Below are 18,617 nucleotides of genomic sequence, written 5' to 3'. Positions count from 1 at the left end.
GAACCTCGAGTTTGCCAGGAACCACATGTACCCGGGGGCCGACCGACTGCACTTTGGCCTTATCATCCCGCCCCCGTGTCCTACCACACCTGCTTCGGCACAGTGCGCTACGGGCAATTTACTCGGCCCGAAAAGTCTCCCAGCTTCGCGGTCGGAAGGTACTTTATCCGGCCAGCTAAATGTAAGGCATGCGTTCAACATGACTCGAGGCCCAACAACGGCCGGTCCTTAATCGACACAGGCGGAAACACTACAGTCCAAAAATCTGCAAGTCTCCGTCCGGTCTCAACTTCATTTAACACTTAGTTATACTATGACTTCATAGTCATCCAAGCAGATCCATGTAACCACCTATAGCTCGCAGGTGACAGGAAATCACCCGACTTCTACCGGTCTAAGCCAGCTAAGCATTGACTCGACTGCGGATACCAGGGTAACAAGGATATAGTATAACAAAGGTAAGCAAGGTATATGCATCAACGGTTGCAAACAACTCCTGAACGTAATGCATCAATTAAAGTAAAGCATTTAATTAAATTTTTGCAAACCGGGAGAAAATGCTCCGGGGCTTGCCTCTCTCGAAGGAGCTCGGACGGTGATCGGGGCACTCCGGAAGTTCCTCAACGCCCTCCTCGTCGGCTTCTGGCACTTCCTGCGGCTGCACCTCGAACTGCTCCTCGGGCTCCTCGGGTATGACGACTGAGTTCTCGGTTTGCGATCCTGTATGATGCAATGCGCGTAAGTGATTATGCAAACGGTGCATCGAAGGAGATGAATGCGATGGATATGTTTAATGCAAGGTAGTCAACATCATCCAAGAAACTATACTACAAGCACATGTCATCTACTGCATTCTCTTCTACTACTAATATGTTAAGTTAACATATCTTATGAAATGCTTCAAAGATACACCAAAGCTTTACTAATTCCTTAATCACACTTAAAGCAACACTTGCTTAAACCCTAATTAATAATAGGTTTGAATAGCAACATATATTTCTGATGCTCCTAAAAATCTGAGAAAATTACAGTAGCATAATACTACTCTAAGTAGACTACCATAAAAATTTCATGGCATTTGGATAAGTAAACTATCCTACACAAAAATGACAAGCTATAGCATAAAAATGGGCATGAAATTACTTTGTACTATGAAAAGTGTCAAACAACAGAATTAGTATTTTTCCTAAGTTCTTAATAGCATATAATGACTGTACAAAAATTACCACATGCATGTTTTATACAAAGTTTGCTCTCTAGCAAAAATAACAAAAATCAGTTATAAAAGGAGCTTGAACTACACCTCTAAATTTTCCCATAGCACATGTATGAAACATATTTTTCCTAAGAAGTACATGACACAAGAAGATTAACAAACTTGGAATCGTATTTTTCTGAAGCCTATAGATTTTTCTACATATTTTTCAAGTTATCAGCAATATTCATGATTAAATAAAGTTCTACAGAAAAGTATCCCAAAAATGACATGCAATAATTTTCCCTAGTAGATCTGGTGATAAGGAACCTAGCAAATTTTGTTTCAACAAATTTGGAACAAGTTTGATCATCCAAACATTTTTCAAACCATTCTTGATTTCAAATAACAAATAATAAATGGAAAACAATTCGCTTAAGTGTTGCTGGGCCGGCCCGAAGGGACCCGACGGCCCACGACACGGCGCAGCCCAAGCCTGGCTCTCTTCGGCTCAGCGACTGACACGCGGGACCCCCGTGTCATTGACACGGAACAGGGGAGACGGCACACATCGGCGCGGCGATGGCCGAGCTCGCCGACGGTGATCTCCCCGGCGAAACCGACGGCACCAACGTGACCTACGGGAAGAACCGCGTCGATTGGTACCCTAACCTTGCTCCCTACTGACCCCTAAGCACCCCAGCCACGGAGCTCGGCGGCTCGGCCATGGCGCACGGCGGTGCGCGGCCGCGTTCCGGCCAGACGGAGCCGGCGAGGACGGTGACACCAACACCCGAGCAACAGCGCGCGACGGAGAAGACAAAACGAGAGGTAGGGAAGGAAGAGAGGAGCTGTGCCGTGCTAGCCACGGTGAGCTCCAACTCCGGCGAGTTGCGGTGGCGGCGGGAACTCAATTGGGCCACTACCTTGGGTTATCCGGCTCGACGGTGAGATGGAGTAGCTAGGGGAGGTGAAGACGGAGCTGAGCGCTAACTGGAGGCGGCAATGACACGGAGGCGAGCGAGCTGAGCAGCGGCGACTCTCCCTGCGGCAATGGCGGAAGCGCGAGCTCGGCTCGGAGGGGACTGACGATGCGAAGGAACGCGGGCGAACCAAATAGGCCAGCTGCGGGGCGCGTGGCGATGTCGTGGCAGCGACGGTCTGACCTGCGGGGGCTGCGACGGCGTACGGACTCCACTTGGCGCACTGGGCCTGACGGCGGTCGGCCACTCGGCCTGACGAAGACGATCATCAGACCCGCGATCAGAGCCTGACGACGCCATTTGACAACGTTCTTTCTACTAAACCGTGAAGTATTAGCTCATACCATCTACACAAGAGTTGTAGCTCTAAGTACCATCTGTAATTCATCTTAAATGATCAAGACCTAATTCGCAAAGGACAGAGAGTAAAATCATGCCAAAGTTGGGTTCAAGAAACTGAAAACTGAAGTTTACACTTAGAAATTTCTAAGTGTTGAAATCAACCCAAATTCTGACTTGTGGGACCATTTTGAGCATGTTGTGCACATTTTCATGACTTGGTCACAAAAGAACTTTTGTTCCATATGTAATTTGCTACAACTTTGTTTTAGGTTGCTCTGACATGCAAACATTCCAAGTGGTACTTTTTAAACAGTCAAACCAAAAAGTCCTAGGGTCAAAACAAGTCAAACCATGATTTGAAATCTTAATTGGGCAAAATGATCAACATGAACATTGTTCCTAATGACTTTCTAAGCATAGCTAAGATGTTTAACAATAGATTTAGCTATACCACACATTGGTCATACAAAAATCAAGCACTAAAGGTACTGAAATGATGAAAACACTTGAAATGATACATTTGTTTCAAAGTCATGTTTCCCATGTTTCAAGTGACATATGCTCATGAGTATGAAATGCAAGTGCAATTAGGCAAGAATAACACCAGGGGTGTTACAACGGGCGTGCGTGGAAGAAATATACCGAGGCCCAGTTTAGATCCGAAATATTTTGCAAAATGCAACTGTAGCGCTTTTCGTTGTTATTTGGCAATTAGTGTCCAATCATAGTCTAATTAGGCTTAAAAGATTCGTCTCGTGGATTTCGTCTAAACTGTGTAATTAATTTTATTTTTTATTTATATTTAATGCTTCATGTATATGTCCAAAGATTCGATGTGACGAAAAATCTTAAAAATTTTGGTAAAATGAAGTGGAACTAAACAGGGCCCGAGAGACGACCGCTTCAACAAGCCAAGAGGATCACGCCAACGCCGGCTGCCGCTGTATATTCGCTCGCTCATCCGCTGCGGACTGCCGTTGCTTTGCTTATAAACCGAAACCGAACGCACGCGTCGTGCAGTCCCCCTGAGGTACCGCCTCCGCCTCGCCAGTTGCAACACAACCGGCTGTCTCCCATCCGGCCATCCAGTCTGCTGTTTGCCCTATCCCTACCTCATCACGGAAAAGAATTCCTCATCCAGCATCCGCGATGCTTCCGCGAAGCTTCCTTCAGTCCAGTCCCAGAAATGAAGGCGGAGAGCACGCCACACGTTACGTACCCCTCAGCGCGGCGCCTATAAAAAGGATGGTTCGTCGTGGACGGCTGCTTCCCCACCAGGCCACCACGCACCGCGCCCCATGATTTCTGCTTCCTTTTTTTCACGGTACGGGAAGGCGTGTTCGTAAGCATGCCTCTTTTATTTATTATTATTTATATATGCCTCTCTTCTTCTCGATTGATTTTATTTGGTACTACTAGTACAACATGGATCCGTGTGCTCCGGTTGTACCTTTCGTGGGAGATCTTTTAGATAGCTGGTTTTAGTTGGGACCTAAACCTAATTCTGGAAATCTTTTAGATCCATTTCTGAAGCGATCGAGACCATTTTCAGTACATGGCAATTCTTTCCTTCCTTTTGTTTTTGTTTTGATGAGTAAGCTGATTTTCAACGTAAGTAACCCTTTTGATAAAGGCTTGTTTGGTTAATCCCTTCCCTAAGGGATTAGAGGGAATTGAAGATGATCGAGGAAGATATTTTGACTTGTGAAAGATAAAATCTCACTCAATTCTTTTTAATCTCCACCAAACCGACCGAGACCTAAACTGGATTTCAGTTCACATCTCAGATTGTATCCATCATTCCGGACTTACATATTACAGCAAGCTCAAAAAAAAAACGGGGTTCAAATGTCAGAATTAAAAAAAAAAACTATATCCAATCTAGAAGGAATTAGATGATTTTTCATTACGAACAAACATAAAATGGTTGGGTGCACAGCCACACCTCTCAATCTCCCACCCAATCAGTTGAGGACTCACTTCCTAAATGTCAGAATTTGATGTTTACCAAAGTAATTCTCTAAAAAGTAAGTTCCAATGGCAAAATATACTAAATACTTGAAAATATCACTGCGTATATTGTTACCCAAATCGCTTCAATTATAACAGCACGTCTGCATATAAGTTACAAGAGTTCAGAGGACCAAGAAGCATCGTCTGCTGATATGAACTACGTAAAACAAAAATCAAATCCAAGGACCTCATCTTTTACCAACTTGTGCCATCAGTAATAAAGAGCCATGCTGAAAAGTACGGTTCTGATTCAGGCTACGTTTAGTTCGCGAAATTTGAGAATTTGGCTACTGTAGCACTTTCGTTTTTATTTAACAATTAGTGTTCAATCATGGACTAATTAGGCTCAAAACGTTCGTCTCGCGATTTCCAACCAAACTGTGCAATTAGTTTTTTTCGTCTACATTTAATGCTCCATGCACGTATCGCAAGATTCGATATGATGGCTACTGTAGCACTTTTTGGAAAAGTTTTTGGGAACTAAACACAGCCTCATTGTGAGAAAAAAACACTGTACCATAATTGATAAGTTCAAGCGAACATGGCCAGTAATAAGAGCATCTCCAGCAAGGCTAACTAAAACACACCCCCACTTTTCTATTTAGGTAGCTACCAATTTTCATACTACTCATATTTTGTGGTTTATTCCAGCAACACTATCAAAAATAGACCCCCAAATCCATCTTTGCAGTTGTCTCTCATCTTCTTCTTCCCATTGACGGCCGGAGCAGAGACCAGGCGGCGCCAAGGCGGGCTCGCCGGAGTCACGCTAGGGGTAGTGCTGGAGCCACCATCGTCGGGGTAGGACTGCTACACCGGGGAGCCACGCTGGGAGCGCCGGGGAGCCATCGGCGTCGGGGAAGGGCCGCCACGCCGTGGATCCGCACCGGGAGCGCCGCTGGGGGGATTGGGGGCTGGCCCAAGCCCGAGCCGGGAGGGCGCCGTCGCTGGGGCAGGCCGATCCACACAGGGGCAAGGCCGCCGCAGAGGCCGCGCCGGGGAGGGCAAAGCTGCGTTGGGCTCGGTCATCACGGGGAAGAAGAGCATCGATGCAGTCACGAGAGAGAGAGAGAGAGTAGGGGAAGTGGAGTAGGGGGGCAACAGAAGTAGGGGGTTTTTGGGAGAAAATAGGAGGCCAACAAAAGTAAGAGGTGTAGTAGGAGGTCTGCTGGAACTGAATTTTGGACCCTCACCACCCAAATCTAGAGTAGGAGTAAGTAGGGGCATTACTAGAGATGCTCTAAAGAGAAGGAACTCAACGCACATTGACCCTTATAATATGTGAATCTCTTAAATTACAGTATAAACACATAGAAATGTACTCCTAATATGAGATCAACCTATAGATGCATGGAAACCATAGGATATATGCTTCTCCTGTAAACATGATTTGCCATCCGATTCATTCAAGACGCCCGTTAATTCGTACTAGGAGTATTAACTTGTCCGAGTGATTGAAATCAAATACTTATACAGCGTATGATTTTCATAACTGCAGGTTCGTTGGCCCATCCGAATTGAGGGTATCAACCGGACAACAACTGTATTTTTCAGTATATAAAATCGCCATGACTTTGATTCTTCCGCATACATACAGGTACGCCAAAAAGTCTATTAAATATATATGACGAGTCCTTCAAATTAAACTGAGTAGTCCTGATAGCTGTTCGCCTCTTTGATCTTGAAAAGATTTCATAACTGATTCATGACAGGCTGTAGATAGTACGGAGTATCTAATTAACCCTTGTCAATAATTCTGGGAACCATGCATGCACGTTCAACTATCTGAAAATTAATCTGGCAATAAATTCTGAACCTCAAATTCTGAGACCCAGCTAGTTCAACAGTTTTTTTCAAAACCAGTCAAGAGTTCCTGAACACCTATAAAAAAAACTTTAGCAGCAGTTTTTAAGTAAATCCTCATTAGATAAGTAATGAGTGTTCATTGCTCCTCTTATTCAGAGTATAATTCTTTCTAGCATTCCTCACCCGTACATATACGAACATAATAAGGCGATGACGACATGTAATTGTGATTGCGAGGCACATTTTTAATCACCTCAACTTTTGCGTTTGCCTTTTTTGAATCGTTCAGAGGGAGTAGTAGACCAGGTACGTTAATTATCAGCCTGTTCATTTCGGCTTATTCGCTCGTATCTGACTTATAATTCATGGCTTGAACGGTGTTTTTCTCTCACACCAAACCAGCCAGTAGTACTTTCACCCATAACTTATAAGCTAATTCAGCCGAAACGAACAGGCTATATATCTAGCACAACGATTAGTTCCAGTGCCCCCTTTCTTTTTCATTTTTGGTTCTATTATTGATTGATAAATTCACCTGTTTGGTACGTCTCCTGCTACAGTTTTACTGACTCATAGAGTCATAGGAGCTTCTGAAGTTACAAAAAAAATTGCTTTCCAGGCTTCCAGATTATTTTAGCAAGAAAGAGTTGATTTATAAAATGGAGACAGAGCCATCAAGAGCCGTGCGAAACAAGGCTTTAATTTGTCTTAGAAGACAATGAGAAGGAGTCGCATTTTCTTGTGAAAGTGAAGGCAATTACTTGGTACACTTCTTGGAATGACATTTTGATGATATCGACTGGCAGTGGCAGCTACGAGGTGGACACGGAACAAACCGGTGTCCGGTGTGTGGATGGAAAGCGTTGCGTCGTGTCGTCGCCATTTTATTGTCAATTGAGGAAGTTGATTTCAGAAAGAGGGAACAAAAGACTCGGCTGCATGCCGAACCAATAATGTCTAACCAATAATGTCCATGTTCGTCGTCAAAATCAAGCACTGGAAGTTGGAAAGTCAGGCAAAGACGATGGAAGTTAGATGGAAAGCGGAGTGAAGAAACTTGATGTGCGATGTACGTATTTATAATAATAACAAAAAAGTCAGAGTACCCGATGTTAGCCAAATGGAATTTCCGTTGCTTATTACGTACGCGGTCGGTCTGCTGGATTTTTTAAAGGTGTTTGTTCCCTCGCCGTATCGCCCTTTGCTGGCAGGAGGACCTGCGTGCGTTGTTCTTGTTCCTCGTCGTGCGCTCCATCCAGACTTGCACCTGGAAAAGGAGGATGTAATAATGTTCTGGACGGAGGAATCGGTGGATCAACCCATCTCAGGCTATGTTTATTTCGTGAAATTTGGGAATTTAGTTACTGTAGCTGTTAGGATCGTTAGTGATGCTCCGGAGGTTGTAGCTATGGGACGTGGGAGGTTTGGGGCGAGTCTCTCTGCGGTGGTGCACGTTCGACGCCGTCCTGACGGCCGGCGGCAACAGAGACGAGAGAGAGTCGACTGGGGCTCAAAGGGCCAGAGAGAGAGCTTTCTCAATCTCTCGCTAGTTTATTATTGAATAATTGATTGGCTTATATGTTCCAATCTTACAACTGAAAGTTCCTAAAATTACTCCATGTCTAACAACTTGAACTGAATCAAAACAAGATCCTAGAAACTAGGACTCCGAATCTGGACTGAACCTGGGCGCAGTCACCCCGCGCCGGCGCATGCGCGTGTTGCCCCTAGCCACTTGCACGCTTGCGCCTCTGATACACTTGACCGACCATAACATCTCTCCCGCCGTCGACAAACAGCTCGTCCTCGAGCTGGAAGTCCGGGAAGGCTTGGCGAAACTTAGCGAGGGGTTCCCAGGTAGCTTCCTCGGCCGACAGTCCTGCCCATTGGATGAGAACATGCCAATCGCCACGACGGAGCTGGGCGCGCAGGGCGTGGGCTGGAGCTTGAAGGATACGACCGTGGCGGAGCGGTGGGAGCGCCGGCGTAGTCGCGGGCGGGGTGCCGTGGAAGGGCTTCAAGACGCCAACGTGGAACACATCGTGGATGCACGCATGCTCCGGGAGCTGCAGGCGGTAGGCGACGTCGCCTATGCGTTCCAGCACCAGGAACGGCCCGGCGAAGCGAGGGCTCAGCTTGCCCCGACGGCCAGGCAGCAGCGATTGCGCGGGCGGTGGAGGAGGCGAAGAAGCACCCAATCGCCGATGTTGAACTCCAGCGCACGGTGATGCGCATCATAGTGCTTCTTAGCGTAGTTCTGTGCTTGGAGGAGTCGATCGCGAACATCAGCCAGGAAGACGTCCCTGTCCTGCAGGAGTGTGTCTACGATGGCCGTGCGCGCCGTGGCCGGTTCATAGGGCAGCAACGGGGGAGGTGCCCGGCCATAGACCACCTGAAAAGGCGTAGAGCGCAAGGCGGAGTGGAACGCCGTGTTATAGCAGAACTCAGCCCACGGAAGCCAGTCCAGCCACGTGCGAGGGCGGTCACCACAGATGCACCTCAGATACATTGCGATGGTCTTGTTCACTGCCTCCGACTGCCCGTCCGTCTGTGGATGGAAGGCAGTGCTCATGCGTAGTTGGACGCCCGCCATCTTGAACAGGTCGCGCCATACGTTGCCGGTGAACACAGGATCACGGTCACTCACAATGGAGGCCGGAACCCCATGTAGCCGGACGATATCGGTGAAGAACGCGCGCGCGACCGAGGATGCCGTATACGGGTGGCCGAGCGCAATGAAGTGTGCATACTTCGAAAAGCGGTCGACCACCGTGAGGATGATGCTTTTGCCGTTCACCTTGGGAAGCCCTTCGACAAAATCAAGCGAAATATCGGACCAAACCTGAGAGGGCACCTCCAATGGCTGCAGCAGGCCGGCTGGATGTAGTGTGTCTGTCTTGTTCCGCTGGCACACCGAACAGGAGCGGACGTAGTCGCGCACCACCCTACGATCATGGTCCACGGCGAAGCTGAGGCGGAGCCGCTGTAAGGTCTTTTGGACGTCCTCATGTCCCGCCGTGTGTGCCAGCTGCAGCACGTCGGCGGAACGTAGACGGCGGACCCACGCAGGATCAGGCCGTCCGCGACGTGCCACGGCGCACCACGCGACTCCGTTATGGTGTCACACAGGTGGCGCAGCGTGGCGTCAGCCTGGAGCTCTACGCGGAGATCGTCGTAGAGGCTGAACGTGGGTGATGACAGGGCAGCAAGGTGCTCTGCCGGCAGCTCACGGCGAGACAAAGCATCGGCAACCGTGTTCAACCGGCCCGGCCTGTACGCCACAGTGAAATCAAACCCGAACAACTTACTGATCCATTGGTGCTGCGGTACCGTGGAGAGTCGTTGATCGAGCATGTATTTGAGCGCGTAGTGATCCGTGCGCACCACAAACCGGCGCCCCCACAGATAGGGCCGCCAATGGCGCACTGCCTGTACAAGGCCAATGAGCTCCCTCTCATACGCCGCCACCTTCAAGTGCCGGGCGGCGAATGGCTTGCTGAAGAAGGCCAGGGGTCCCGCGCCTTGGTGAAGTACAGCGCCAAACCCCGTGCCCGACGCATCGCAGTCCACTACGAACTCCACTGTGAAGTCGGGAAGGTGCAGGACCGGCGCCGTGGACAGCGCCTCCTTGAGGGCGTTGAACGCCGCGGTTGCTTCGTCGGTCCACCGGAAGCTGTCCTTGCGCAGCAGCTTGGTGAGGGGCGCTGCGACATTGCCGAAGTCTTTGATGAAGCGCCGGTAGTACTTGGCGAGGCCGAGGAACCCGCGGAGGCCACGCGCCGACGTGGGCTGCGGCCACGACGCCACAGCCGCTACCTTCTCGCTATCCATGGCCACCCCGGACGCAGATATGATGTGGCCGAGGTACGCCACCGACGAGGTGCCGAAGGCACACTTAGAGCGCTTGAGGCGCAGCTGATGCGCGCGGAGCTCGGTGAAGACCGCACGTAGATGTTGCAAGTGCTCGGTCCAGGAGGCGCTGTATATGAGTATGTCATAAAAAAATACAAGGACACACTTACGCAGGAACCGCTGCAGTACTGCGTTCATCAATGCCTAGAACGTTGCCGGCGCATTGGTAAGGCCGAACGGCATCACGAGGAACTCAAAGTGCCCGTGATGCGTGCGGAACGCCGTTTTGGCCACATCCTCCGGGTAGACGTGCACCTGATGGTACCCGGCGCGAAGATCCAACTTGGTGAAGTATTTGGCGCCGTGCAGTTCGTCGATGAGCTCCTCGACCACAGGGATTGGAAACTTATCTTTGACGGTGTGGTCGTTCAGTGCGTGGTAATCCACGCAAAATCTCCATGACGCGTCTGGTTTCTTCACTAACAGCACTGGCGCGGAGAACGGAGAGGTGCTCGGGCGAATTATGCCCTGCTCAAGCATGGTCGTGCACTGCGCCTCCAACTCGTCCTTCTGGAGCTGCGGATATCGGTAGGGGCGGACCGCAACCGGCGCGGTGTTCGGCAGCAGATGAATGCGATGATCGCAGGGGCGTGCGGGTGGCAGGCCAGCTGGGGACTCGAAGATGTCGCTGAATGAGTCCAGTAGCCGGTCCAACAATGCTGGCTCGGCATCGCGAACCGCATGCAGCCGCCCCGCTGGTGGAGTGTCCCTGCGCATGGAGCCGATCCCCTTCCAGAGGACGCGCTTGCCGTTGTGCCAGAACGCCATGCATAGGTCGTCGAAGTCCCACAAGATAGGGCCCAGGGTGCGTAAGTACTTGACACCCAGGACCATGTCGTAGCAGTCGAGTGGAATGGTGTAGCAGTCGACCGTGAAGTGTTCTTCGCCGATGCGGATGGCTACGGTGCGAGCCAGGCCGCGGCACGCCACGCGGTCGCCGTTGGCAACCACCACGTGAGCGCCCTTACTGTCGTGGAAGTGGAGGCCGACGCGGCGAGCTACAGCGGAGCTGATGAAGTTATGAGTGGACCCGGAGTCGATGAGGGCAGTGAGCTCGTAGTTGCCGATGGCGATGTGGACTTGCATCGTGTCCGTCGTCCGAATGCCAGTGATCGCGCTCAGCGAGATAAGCGGTGGCAGCTCGTCTATCGCCGGTGGTGGGGTCTGCTCCTCATCCGGCAGGGGGGCTCCGAGTCGTGGAAGTCGGTGACCTCCAAGTAGAAGAGGCGCTGGCATCGGTGGCCGCGAACGTACGGCTCGTCGTAGTTGTAGCACAGCCCTTTGCTCTGGTGATCCGCCATCTCCGTTGGCGACAGCCGTTTGAACGGTCGAGGTGGAGGAGTCGAGGTCGCGGCCGACGCCGGCAGCTGTAGCTGTGTCGACGTTGGTGCTAGCAGGGCCAGTGGCTGCTGTCGTGGCGGTGGGCGTGGTGGCCGGCTGGGCGCCACCGGCACCAGGGCAGCCGCGCGGCGCTCGTATGCACGGGCCAATCCCATGGCCCGCTGGAGATCAGTAGGCCCCTGCAGCTCCACATCGGTGCGGATGGGTTCGGGTAGGCCCTCGGTGAAGAGCCGCACCTGCTGCATCGGGGTGAGGGGCTCGGCGTGCGCTAGCCGAGCCAGGAACGCTTCCTGGTACCGCTGAACGGATCCCTCGAACGGTAGCCACGCCAAATCGGAGAGATGGTTGGTGGCGAGGGCTGGTCCGAAGCGCTGGTAACATAGCGCCTTGAACATCGGCCAGGAGATGGCGCTGACGTCGCCGTAGTCGCGCTCGAGCATGTAGTACCACTGCTGCGCAACACCATTCATGTGAAAGGACGCCAGCCATAACTTGTCGCCCTCCGGCGTGCGCTGTGCCCTGAAGAAGTGGTCACACTTGTTCAGCCAGCCGAGAGGGTCGTCGACGCCGTCGAACGTGGGGAAGTTCAGTTTCTGGAAGCGCGGAACGCCCAACGCGTCCGCGTGTCCCTCGTACGGCGCCGGTTGCTGCTGAGGCAGGGACATGTCGAACGACGACAATGGAGACGGCGAATGTGGGAACGGAATCTGGTGGATTGGCAGCATCGGTGGTGGCCCTGACTGCTGCCCCTGCGCCGCGGTATGGACCACGGCGGAGTCTGTGGTAGGCAACGTTGGCATGCCGCCGTACCCCGGCAGCCCATACGGGAGAGCGGTGGACGGCGAGACGAGGGACGACGGACCGGCCGGTGATGGTGAAGTGCGGCCCTCCATGGCCGACAGCCTTGTGGCGATCTGGCCCATCTGTCGCTGCAGACCGTAAACGGCAGCAGCGAGGGTGTCCATCGGAGATGAGGGTGGTGGCGGGGGCGGAACGGTGGTGGTGGTCACGGTGGTGGTATTGGCTGCGGCGGCGGTGGTGGTTGGGGAAACGGCGGAGGTGGGCGGAACGGTGGTGGTGTGAACTCCGGACATCAGGCCTGACCACGATACCAGATTGTTAGGATCGTTAGTGATGCTCCGGAGGTTGTAGCTATGGGACGTGGGAGGTTTGGGGCGAGTCTCTCTGCGGTGGTGCACGTTCGACGCCGTCCTGACGGCCGACGGCAACAGAGACGAGAGCGAGTCGACTGGGGCTCAAAGGGCCAGAGAGAGAGCTTTCTCAATCTCTCGCTAGTTTATTATTGAATAATTGATTGGCTTATATGTTCCAATCTTACAACTGAAAGTTCCTAAAATTACTCCCTGTCTAACAACTTGAACTGAATCAAAACAAGATCCTAGAAACTAGGACTCCGAATCTGGACTGAACCTGGGCGCGGTCACCCCGCGCCGGCGCATGCGCGTGTTGCCCCTAGCCACTTGCACGCTTGCGCCTCTGATACACTTGACCGACCATAACAGTAGCACTTTCGTTTTTATTTGACAATTAGTATTCAATCATAGACTAATTAAAGCCTATTTAGTTCTATGGACTAAACTAAAATATGGACTAAAATGTCCACTTTTAGTCCCTAAAATGCCAAACACATGGACTAAAGGGTTTAGTCCTCTAGTCCATGAGGGGGTGACTATACTGGACTAAAGTGTTCTGGAGACAATCATGCCCCTCATTACTCCACATCCCATCCGTGGCCAGCCGCTGTAATATCTTCATCTCAACAGGGGTAATATTGTCTTTATACAACTGCATTAATGGACTTTAGTCCCTGGAACCAAACAGGGTCCAGACTAAACTTTAGTCCAAGGACTAAACTTTAGTCCGCGGACTAAAGGAACCAAACAGGCTCTTAGGCTCAAAACGTTCGTCTCGCGATTTCCGACCAAACTGTGCAATTAGTTTTTTTTCATCTACATTTAATGCTCCATGCACGTATCGCAAGATTCGATATGATGGCTGCTGTAGCATTTTTTGAGAAACTTTTTGGGAACTAAACATAATAATCTGAACAGGGCAGCACCTGCTCTTACGCCGCGGCGCCGGCGAATACGACGCGTTTCGCACTCGGTGCTTGTTTAGTTCAAAACTTTCTCAAAAAATGCTATAGTAGCCATCACATCGAATCTTGCGATATGTGCATGGAGCATTAAATGTAGATGAAAAAAAACTAATTGCACAGTTTGGTTGAAAATTACGAGACAAACATTTTGAGCCTAATTAGTCCATAATTGAACACTAATTATCAAATAAAAATAAAAATACTGCGGTAACCAAAATCTCAAAATTCACGAACTAAACCGGCACTGAAGGAACGTTTTCCGTGGCCTTGCCGCAGTCAGCCACGCGGGAGGAGTGGACACGGAGGCATACGTACAGTAACGATCAAGATTGGTGCGACGCAAGCTGCTGTCGGCATACGGGCATTGGAGTCTCTCGACCAACTCTGAGACGAGATGAAAGTGATAAGCTGACGTGCCGATGGTGACTCGCATGGCCCAGGCTGCTACGGCGGTGTGCATGTCAAGCCTCGCCTCCTTGTCCTCGGTGTCCCTACCGGGGGGCCAGGCTCGACCAGAATCCGGCTTCGGCTTCGGTTTCGGGGTCACCTTCGGAGTCGTCGCGACGCCAAAGTTTTCCTCAAGCAGATTGAAACCGAGTGGGCCCATTATTGGTTGGCAGTAGCAATCTTTCGCAGTCCGTCAACTACTCTACTGTTTTTCTGTGACGACTGAGACGCTGGAAAAGACATTTGCAGCAATGGCGATGTAAATGTCTATTTCTTTAAAAAAAATAATTCTGATTATTCGTGTTCTTTTCTCACAGAGTCACAGGTTCTTCGATACAGGGCACAACCATACACACACACACACACACACATATATATATATATATATATATATATATATATATATATATATATATATATATATATATATCACACACACGATGTAAATGTCTATTTCTTTAAAAAAAATAATTCTGATTATTCGTGTTCTTTTCTCAGAGTCACAGGTTCTTCGATACAGGGCACAACCAAACACACACACACACACATATATATATATATATATATATATATATATATATATATATATACACACACACACGATGTAAATGTCTATTTCTTTAAAAAAATAATTCTGATTATTCGTGTTCTTTTCTCACAAGTCACAGGTTCTTCGATACAGGGTACAACCATATATATATATATATATTCCAAATGCACAAACAAGTTAAGTAAGAAAAGGTCTGAACATTCCATTTTCCAGTAAAACCATTTTAGTCTAAAAGCATTTATTGCATTAATAACAGCTAAAATTTTCCTATCAGTATTATTTATTGCTTTTAACTTATATTTTTCTGAAGTATATCTACATATTTGTTCTTCTAACTTTGGAGAGTACTTGTTTGGTTTTTGCTTTAATATTGCACCCCATCCTAACTTGGATGCATCTGTCTCTACGATGAAATAATTATCATCTAAGGGTAACTCTAGAGGTTTTAAATCTTTGACCTTTTCTTTAATAGTTCTTACTAATTTTATATCTTCAGAATTAAAATATTTTTGCCCATTTTTTCTTAATTTTGCATACAATGGACCAGCTAGCTTAGCTAAATTTTCAATATAATTTCTAGCATAATTTACTATTCCTAAGAATTGCTGTAAGGTTTTCTTATCATTCATAACATCTGGAAATTCTAATATTTTCTTTGCAATATGATCTTGTAAATAAATTTTTCCTTCTCCTATTTCATGACCTAAAAAGTTTATCTTTTCCTTACATATCTCCATTTTTCTTTTAGACAGTATTAACCCATGTTGTTCTACCTTTCTAAAGAAGGTTTCCAGATGAGCTATATATATATATATATATATATATATATATATATATATATATATATATATATATATATATATATATATATATATATATATATATATATATTTCCAAATGCACAAACAAGTTAAGTAAGAAAAGGTCTGAACATTCCATTTTCCAGTACAACCATTTCTAAACAGCACGCCAGTTACATAAAAGATCGACCCCTCGAACATTTATGCATCTTGATATTTACTAGTAGTACATTCTGAACAACGTGCCATCTCTTGAGAAAGTACACATATATCTCATTGGAGTTGAGACAAGATATATCCAATCAATCAACTGCGCGGATCTTGCCTAAGCGGCGAGAAGATTGCTTCATGGCGCTGCTGCTTCGACCTGCAAATAAATAACCAGTCGTCAGAATTTTGACGAGTGAATCGCCACTAATACCATGACTTGAGCTCAAGAATCAAGATCCAACACATACCAGGTACGTCGGTGAAGCAAGTACGCGCAGCAGCCTCCGACCCCGAGAGCGGTCGCGCCCGCGGCCGCCACAAGCATCGGCGCCGACGTCGAGGACGCCGCGGTTCGCGCCAACCTGGATACCTGAAGGACCCCGAGCGACAGGAAGAGGAAGCAGATGACGAAGCCCAGCCACCGTCTTCCTCCGTCGGTTCTCGGCTCCCAGCAACTGAAGCGCCTGCCGAGCAGGAGGCCGACGGCGACGTAGGTGACCCCGACGGAGGCCACGGACACCAAGTCGCCCCACGAGATGTACATCACCAGGCCGGAATTCACGGTAAGCAGCACGAAGAAAACGAGGTGCTCACCCGTGGTCGTCTGCTTAGCCGAGGGAGGGGAGAGAGTATCCATTGCTAGCTGTGGGAAGGAAGAGAAGGCAACAGGCGCAGGCGGTGGTACTAAGAGCTAAAGAGGTACTCCGTTTATCTCAAAGGTTATATTATAGAGGTCCTTGTTGCAGTGTTTCTAAGAGTAGCTCCAGTTTTCCTGCGAACCCAACCGCGGTCCTTGCTGGACGTTCCATCGACGAACCAAGAGCACTGCGGACATCGAACCAAGGAGGTAAGAGAAAAATCAGATCTTATTTTAGTTCGAATCATGGAAATAAAATGTTGATTTAAGGGCTAAAGTTTAGTTCCTACCACGTCAGACGTTCGGATAGTAATTAGGAGAAGTAAACATGAGTTAATTATAAAACTAATTACACAGATAGAGACTAATTTGTGAGACGAATCTATTATGCCTAATTAACCCATCATTAGCATATGTTTACTGTAGCACCGCGCCGTCAAATCATGGTCTAATTAGGCTTAAAAGATTCGTCTCGCAAATTAGTCGCAAACTATACAATTAGTTTCGTAATTAGTCTATATTTAATACTCCATATATGTGTCCAAACATTCGATGATACAACGACTAAAAATTAGGAGGGGCAACCTAACACCACCTTAGACTTAGAGCAGCTTTAGTGCTACAGCGCACCATATGGGGCGCGTTTATGCACTGAAAGTGCATCTAGCCTTTTAGTGGGTTTTGGATGATTGAATGACAACGTGATTAAAGAACTAAGCCGTTTGCTAAGTGTGGACAGGTAATAGGTTATCTCACAGGTACTTAATGAAAGCCAAAATGATGTGTTGTTGTATAAACAATCTAGTTCAAGCACAAGACAACAATGCAAATAGAATTCATGCAAATGCTTGTTTATTGTGGGATTTCCATGTACTATGTGAAAGCAAGCTCGTGATATTAGTTAATGAGACATAAGAGATTGCATATGGAATGGTCTCATATTTGAAGCTTGCTAAATTGAAATAAAAAAGATAACAATACATATGAATGAATGATTCAACACAAGATGTGACTTAATGGCTTGAGATGATGAAGATAGCAAGGAAAGGCTTCGAGGTACTAAGCAAGGGTGAAGGGCAAGCGACGGCTTGACGGCCGAAGAACCTAGCTAGGGTGAAGAAGAAAGTACTTGCATTTAGTTGAGGTACTAATCAAGCTAAGATGGTCATATTGATGTGAATGATCAAATCTATATTGGACAAGTTGATTAAAGTGACTTGATGCATTTGGCGTTATTCATATTTGATGAATTGAATCAAGTCACGTGCTCAAGATGGCTATGCTCAAGTGACAAGATCAATATTGACATGTTGGCACCCTCACTTGATGAAGATTGAAAGACACGGCATCAATTTAAAGAAGATCAACTCAAAAGGTTTAATTTTGTTTTTCTTTTGATCTTGAGTTAATAGGTATGCCGTACTATTAAGAGAGATGCAAGTTTAGGTGGTCTGAGGAAGATAGAGTGCTCAAGCATAATAATAAAATCAAAAGAGAGACACTCTAGCACTTCACGAGCACATAGAATAATTTTCTGTGACTGTCGGTGTCGGAAGTCCCGACGTAAGCCGGAACTCCCGACAGTCGGAAGTCATGACTCTTGCCGGAAGTGCTGACTCCCAGTCACTGCCTGCGCTGTGACTGTGGACGTCGGAAGTCCCGACGTGAGTCGGAACTCCCGACAGTCGGAAGTCCCGACCCAAGCCGGGAGTCCCGGCATCCATGGTTCTACTAACCTGCTGACTGTGCGCGTCGGAAGTCCCGACGTTCGTCGGAAGTTCCGACCGTCGGAAGTCCCGACGTTCGTCGGAAGTTCCGACGTTGGCTGTCTCGAGTGGACTTTGACCTCGTATGAACAGTGTTTTCTTCATACGTCGGAAGTCCCGTGATCTGCGTCGGAACTCCCGACGTAGATCTGAACGGTTAGATTTTGCCTTGGAGTATTTATACCCGTCTCCTCCATTCTAACCGTTGCCCACTCATTTCATTGCAACGAACACTCGGCCAAAACAGCCCCCAAGCATTCTAGGCTCGCCACTCTTCTCTCCTTTGCCTCCAACTTCAACTCCTAAAGGGTTTGAGTCATTGGAGAGTGGATTGAGTGAGAAAAACATTTTGAGCAAGCTTGAGCACTTGATTTCTTTGTCAAGCCGGTTTGATTTGTATTTGTTACTCTTGGGGATTTTCCCCTAGCCGGCGAGGCGTCGCCCAAGAGCTTCCATCTTGTGGAAGAGCCTTGGGAAGTTTGTATTACCCTTGATT

General features: G+C 48.3%; 1 protein-coding gene across 1 annotated transcript; it reads right to left on the bottom strand.

The window, feature by feature from the left end:
* Positions 1-15,618: 15,618 nt before the first annotated feature.
* Positions 15,619-18,117, bottom strand: LOC136476023 (uncharacterized). The gene is made up of 2 exons (XM_066473689.1): positions 15,967-18,117; positions 15,619-15,875 (listed from the first exon to the last, which is right to left on the bottom strand). Exons 1-2 carry the CDS (start codon positions 16,353-16,355, stop codon positions 15,815-15,817), a joined length of 450 nt encoding a protein of 149 aa, XP_066329786.1. The 5' UTR covers positions 16,356-18,117; the 3' UTR covers positions 15,619-15,814.
* Positions 18,118-18,617: the final 500 nt, after the last annotated feature.

The sequence above is a fragment of the Miscanthus floridulus genome, chromosome 8 (genome assembly GCF_019320115.1).
Source record: "Miscanthus floridulus cultivar M001 chromosome 8, ASM1932011v1, whole genome shotgun sequence".
NCBI lineage: Eukaryota > Viridiplantae > Streptophyta > Magnoliopsida > Poales > Poaceae > Miscanthus > Miscanthus floridulus.
This window is presented reverse-complemented; position numbering and strand designations above follow the sequence as displayed.